Source organism: Arachis hypogaea, chromosome 4 (assembly GCF_003086295.3).
Source record: "Arachis hypogaea cultivar Tifrunner chromosome 4, arahy.Tifrunner.gnm2.J5K5, whole genome shotgun sequence".
Lineage (NCBI taxonomy): Eukaryota > Viridiplantae > Streptophyta > Magnoliopsida > Fabales > Fabaceae > Arachis > Arachis hypogaea.
Window position 1 is genome coordinate 114,247,051 of NC_092039.1, and position 6,851 is coordinate 114,253,901.

Consider the following 6,851-nt stretch of genomic DNA (forward strand, 5'->3'; position numbering starts at 1 on the left):
ATAAAAGAATATTTAATAAAATATGTTACATTTTCTAAGTATTAAATGTTACTTTAGTATTTTTTACATTGTACTCTTATTCTAGTACTCTCAATAATCTTATTCTTAATATTAATTTGGAATCCAACGTTTATGATTTTATTATTATCTATGATTAATTTTTTATTTAATTTATCTTTTTTAATGAAATCATAATCTATATTATAAAAAATTACACTGAAATATAGTATACGAGAATTACAATTATAAAAGAGAATACTGAAAATAATAAAAAAAATTAAATATTTACTTTATAGTAATTGAAACAAATCTAAAAGTTCTTGATGATCTTTTTATATAATATATTTTTAATATTTTTAGTACTCATTTTTAGTATGTTATAATTTTTTATTATTATTATTATTTACAGTTAATTTTTTGTTTAATTTACTTTACCTAATAGAATTAATAAATTATATTATAAAAAGATAATAACAAACATAATACACAAAAATCACAATTATAAAAGTGTATAATGTCAAACAAATGGTTGAAAAAAATAAAAATAATAAATAATAGAAAATAAAATTCATAAATAGAAATCACAAAAATTTTATAAATAATACAATAACATATACAAAGGATAAAATTAGTAAAAGGTAAATAAATTATTAGTATCTATGGCTAAAAGCCTGTTAAGAAAACGCAGAAGCTACAAATAGTTGCTTCTTGTAAACATGGTTTTAGCAGCAAAATCACTTCTGTGTTCATAAAAAAAATTTACCAAACCAAAAGTTGAAGCTTTTAAAAAATTTAAACAGACTTCTTCCTTTCAAACGGGTTCCAAACACACCCCTTGTCGTCCGTGAAATGAAAATGAATAGAGACTGAATTTGGTCTTTAATATATATATATATATATATATATATATATATATACTCAGAAAGCTATTTAAATTTCAAATAATAACCTCCTACCACTCATCAGAACACTACAATCTCAACTTTGTCCAATAGCTTATCAGTTAATAACCAAATCAAAAATTGAAAATGAAGATCTAGAGATAAACTAATTAAAAATATGAAGTATATACAAATCTAAGTTTGACTATTCTTGAATATAAATTCAACCCCTTGGTCCATTATTAACTGACCACTGCATACAACCATGGTTCTGTTACCATCAATTCACAATCATAGTTTCCTACTTAATGATCTAGCATTATAGTCATACTTGATAAGATTTGTTCTCAGCAACATGGACCTAACATCCCTATCAAATACCCTTCCTGTTTCAAGAACCCTTTGAAAGGTGGCATTCCTTTGATCTGCGTGCCTTGCATACAAAATTTTGTTGTGTGAATCAACTCGAGCCTGCAAAAGAGCAATGTAAATATCAGTTATGTTATAAATTGTAGGCTTTAGTGACTCAAAATCATCTTCCAAAATCGCAGTAAAACAAAAGTTAACCGGATACGATACTAGCACGTTTGGCTAACGGGTAAAAATGAGGTGGAAATTTCCATATACTAGTTTGATGTATAAAAAAAGGAGAGGAAAAACAACACATGTATCGAACTAATCCCCAATAAAATTTCTTTGAGCGAGGATAAAACCGCACCTGTATTTTTCCATATGGAACTAATCCACAGAAACTTACAACTCATTTTTACCCCTCAAAACATACACTTGAAGTTGAGGCTAATGAAGAAAGGATAAAAAATTGCACCTGTATCTGATTATCAGTTATCAAAGCCACGAGTTCTTTTTCGAGCCCAGTAATAGTCGTCTTGAAAGCACTAGCCATCATTTGCAAATCAACAGACACAAATGGGAGTGTATACTGAATGAGAGCTTTATGACGGATTTGATCATACAGTGTTTCAACGTGGTCATGCAAATGTATGTCAAGCAATAAATTCGCTTTCAGGTTCGCAAGGTACTCTAGGCATGATGCATAATGGCTGCAGAAAGAATGTGTAGATATCACTACTAACAGAGAGAAATAAGGAAGAAAAGAAACCAAAACAATTTATTAAACCAAAAACAGAAAGAGCAAAACATCCATTCTAGATAATCAAATAAGTTAAATATTGCATGATGCAAATACAACATTCATCAATTAATTACACTAATATCAATTAGAAGAACTAGTGATCCCGGTAATACAACACAAATTCATCAATTTATTACCTCTGGCAAATATTATAGTGACCAAATCCCATATACCAAAATTGTATAATAGCAGTCTGCATTCATTCCAATCCAATCTCTTTTAGAACTTAGTTCATTTTCTCAGACAAATAGCTTAGCAGCACATAAGAAAAGCCATAAGGCATATCTATTATATATTACTAATTTTACAACTAAAATGTATCACATATCACTCCCTCATTACAATTGAAATCAAATATTTCCCCTCAAAATTAAAAGTTCTCCCCTCCTTCTTCCTTCTCTATCTTTCTCATTCCTTCACTCACTCTATCTCTTTTATATATCATTATCAATGACTAATTACACATTTCAAAATCAAAATATGCAACATGACATTCTCTAATTACATTCAAATAAATTAAAATTAAAATTGAAATAGAAATTGAAATATAGCTATACTATATATTATATATTATATATTAATAACTAATTTAATAACCTAAATGTGTCATATAATACTCTCTTATTAAAATTGAGAGGAAATATTTCTCACTCAAATTAATAAACTCCCTTCGTATATTCTCTTATCTACCTCTCTCCCTTTTTCTATTTCTCTCTACCCTTCCCGCTCTATATATAATTTATATTTTATATTAATAATTTGACAAATCAAAATGTGTCACCAAATATTTTTTATTACAATAAAAATAAAATTTTTTCTTCCAAAATTAGCAAACTGCCTTTCTCTTTCTTCTTCTTTATCTTTCTCTCTCTTTTTTCTTATTTTTTCTACATTTCTGTTCTTCAAAAAAATAAAATTAATCAAAATAATATAACTCAAATAAAAAAATATTATTATATGCATATTTTTTTATTTAGTTTTAAATTTTTACTGCTTATCTTTCTAATTTATATTTTTCACTTATCTTCCGTCAAATATTTATTACATATAATTTGAAGAAAATATTATTGTTGTGATTCAAAGTTATAATCAAGATTCAATTGTTTAAAAAAAAACACTTTGAATTAATTTTATACCTATCAATATAAATTTTTTATGCTAATATCTAACTGTATTTCTATATATAGAGAGAGAAAAAATATTATTTTTAAATAGCAAGCAATAAAAATTACGATCCCGCTAGGGAACCAACTAGGGGTAGCCAACTTAGAGCCAACTAGTTGAAAATAAGTCCATTACAAAAACAAAAAAAGAAAACCAACCCCTGCTATCCTAATTTTTTTAATTTCAAAATTAAAAATAAAAGCTATTTTTCAACTAGTTGGCTCTAAATTGGCTACACCCTAGACTTTTTCAAAAACAAATTATTTCTATTTGTGCGACAAACTTAACACCTAATCAAATGTAAAAGTATACACGTTAAATTCTTTCAAATTTTAGATAACGAATGTTAAAATTAATTATTAGTAAAAAGTTAAACTCTTTCACATGAAAATAATAACTAAAAATTTTATTATTTGATAACGACGGGGACTTTTGTCCACTACAACTTTTTTATAATAGTTTGATTCTATAAATTTATTGTGTTGTGCCATAATCTATAATGTCAGGACAAAGCAAGCCGACGTAATTTTAAAAGATTTATATTTCCGTAATGTTATTACGGGTAAAAATACTAGTATAACAATAATATTACCAAATTGTGGGACTTCATAAATCAGGTTTCAATTCAATTAAACCCGGAAACTGTGTGACCACTCTAGTCTACAATGAAAAGAGAGAGCAATGACCTACCTTGAGTAAAAATCATTTATCAGTTCCCTTACTTCAGGCACTAACTCCAAGAAATTCCTAAAGTTGATATTGTCTATAACTTTGGCCTGCAAATACAAAATTAAAATCAGAAAGACAATCGATATTTCACAATCGTCATTTAAAAGCATAATCATCGTAAGAGTACTTGCCTTCAACTCTGTCCGATCAAATGTTGCAAGTGCACAAAGTCCTCCGTATGTTGCAACATCTTGAGGTGCAATTACTTCGTTGTAGTGACTCCCCAGTTCTGGAGCCGTTTCTAGAAACTGCATTTGTAATGAAGGCAATTTTGCCAAAGTTATATATAGGGTAAAAGATTTTCCTTATCATTATTCAGATAATGGTTCATGAATATTGAATCCTTGAACTATTACACAGGGATTTCACTTTTGATGCAATATCCATAGCATGCACACTGTAATTCGAGGCAGAGGTGAAGAGAAAGGTTATGAGTGAATATCAATTATCAATCATGGTAAAAGTTGACATTTTTTTTCAAATATATATAAGAATGACAGCCACTATCCATTGATTACATCCTTTCTGTGAATGTATTTTTCAGTTGCAGTTGCTTTGAATGAGGCATTTTCAACATGAGGTAACACCTCATTATTTTACCAAAATACTACCGTAAGAAGCAACAGCAAAAACACCAACATACGATGTCATCAATAAGTGGCACTATCAATAAAATTCTAAAACCAAAAGAAAGTGAACTTTCACCATCCAGATTGGAAAAATTTTTTCCAAGCTCCTGAACAGCTATTCTGACTCTCCTAATGCTCTCAATCCTCTGGGGCTTCACACTTATGAAGCCCAAAATTTCACCACCTCAGCTCTTCAAGGGAATTCATGATAAATTGAGTCTAAACAGAAATAAATTGACCCTCTATTTGTTCACAACAGTCAACTGGTCAAATTTTGTATTTTGTGCATTTTGTTCCCCACGTACACCCCCAAATCTTTTTTGCACTCAATTCTAAATATCACATGATATACTGAAGTATGCGTTTTGTATCATGCAAAACTTGGGTAAACCCTGCAGAAACATATTTAAAACATGGTTTTTGGGGATCTATTTAATTATCAGATTCCAGAATCTATGATATGAACAAATAAGGTAAATATCAATGCAACAAATCAAGGAGATCCTCATTGTTCCAATCTACCTTCACAATTCATATAATTTCCATAGCTCTGAATAAATGATCAGCTTTCAATGAAAGAAAAACTCTCATCACAAAAGCAGTATTAAAATCACCAAGATAATCAATACCGCAAAGAATTAACCTTTCGGGCTGCAAGCTTGTACTTCTTCGACACTAGATTCGCCAATCCTGCAGCACAACGCAGCTTTGCAGCTGTAATCTGATCAAGGGCCTCATGTGTCTGTTCTGCCTTGCTAACATAGCTGGCAACATGAGTAAACTGACCCATTTCAATGCTGACCAAAATAGCACTCATACACATATGAATAATATGCTTTGACGTAGTGCAATAATCTCTGGTTCGAACATAACTCTTAAAAGCTTCCCCCAATTGACCATGCGCATAATAAAAGTCTCCAAAATCGTTGTACCCCATTCTTATGCTTTCTTTAATCAAGTTCGTCTGAAAAATTGAAAATGGGAAATTAAAGTAATAGATAAAGTGATAAAACAAAAGCCAGCTTTCATCCATAACGCTCTCAATTTAAACCTCCAAGATATCATAACTCACAAAATCGATTATTTCTAGAAGAACCGAATCCTCATACCCTATAAGCGTTGAGCTCGTTGTCGAGCTTCTCCTTCTTCTGCTCAGCCCTACGGTCCACGGTCTCACACCAAGCGACATCCATAGTGTAATCGGGTCCCAATCTCCCACCAATTTTGTTCACAACCTCCCTGAAGAGCTGCGTATTCTCTCCCTTCTTAATCTCATCGAAAGCCATGCGGAGGGCCTCCAACTGCATCGCCGAGTTGTCGCCGCCGCAGTGGTCGGCGATGAAGAGGAGGCGGGCGATCTTAGTGCGGCCGGAGTAGAGGCTGGCGTATGCCTCGATGTCGAACTGGTCGCCGCTGATGATCAGACGCCGGCTTCGCTTCTCTCCACCACCACCTTCGGGGGAGCCGCCGTTGGCGTAGATTTCGTCGATCATGGGATTGGATGATTCGTCGTCGGCATCCATGTAGACAGTGAAGAGGGATAGAAAGGAGAAAAAGTGGAAAACCCTAAATGGGGAAGATGGGATTTGGGAATTAGGGATTTTGAGGTTTCGGGCTTTAACTCTTTCAGTGATGACTGATAAGAGTGGCAGTGTTAGTGTATGTACTATGTAGTTGTGCTCTGTATGCTTCAGTCTTCATGTTAGTTTTACTTTTACTTTTACTCCCCATAGGTTACTTTTTGGAGTTAATTTTTTGGATATTGGATAAGAATTAGTATATTCCTTTAATATTGGAAGTTATGATGTTTTATAAAATTTTAAAGGTTATAGAATTTGTAAGAATTATCAGATTAATTTTTTTTAATTTATAAAAATAATACACAGACTACATATTTTATAATATTTTAATATTAAATTTTATAATATACAAACAACATATTGTAAACACATAGACTATGGATTGCGTGCAATAGTGTATTGTACTTACACACAACAGTATCAACAAAATACTATAAAATTCTATTTTTTGTAATGTTAAAATAAAACTCTATTCATTCTTTCATATTAAAATAAAAAATTCACTTTTTAGATATGAAAAACTATAATTATTTTAAGATTTTTTTTTATTTTGCACTGGCATATGTTAAAAAATAATAAAAATTCAGGCATAATTATTTTTAATTTTATGTAAATTTTCTTATACTTTTTTTCTTCTCTTCTATTTTTATTATTATTATCATTATTATATTTTTTCTTTCTTCGCCACCTTTTTCTTTCTTTTTCCTTTATTCTC

At 30.4% G+C, this 6,851-nt stretch overlaps 1 protein-coding gene across 1 annotated transcript; it reads right to left on the reverse strand.

Annotated features, from left to right (window-relative positions):
- Positions 1-1,022: 1,022 nt before the first annotated feature.
- LOC112797374 (COP9 signalosome complex subunit 1) lies at positions 1,023-6,356 on the reverse strand. Its single transcript, XM_025840278.3, has 6 exons — positions 5,666-6,356; positions 5,200-5,520; positions 4,059-4,175; positions 3,889-3,974; positions 1,708-1,942; positions 1,023-1,352 (listed from the first exon to the last, which is right to left on the reverse strand). The coding sequence occupies exons 1-6, from the start codon at positions 6,077-6,079 to the stop codon at positions 1,173-1,175; spliced, it is 1,353 nt and encodes a 450-aa protein (XP_025696063.1). The 5' UTR covers positions 6,080-6,356; the 3' UTR covers positions 1,023-1,172.
- Between the last annotated feature and the right edge of the window lie 495 nt (positions 6,357-6,851).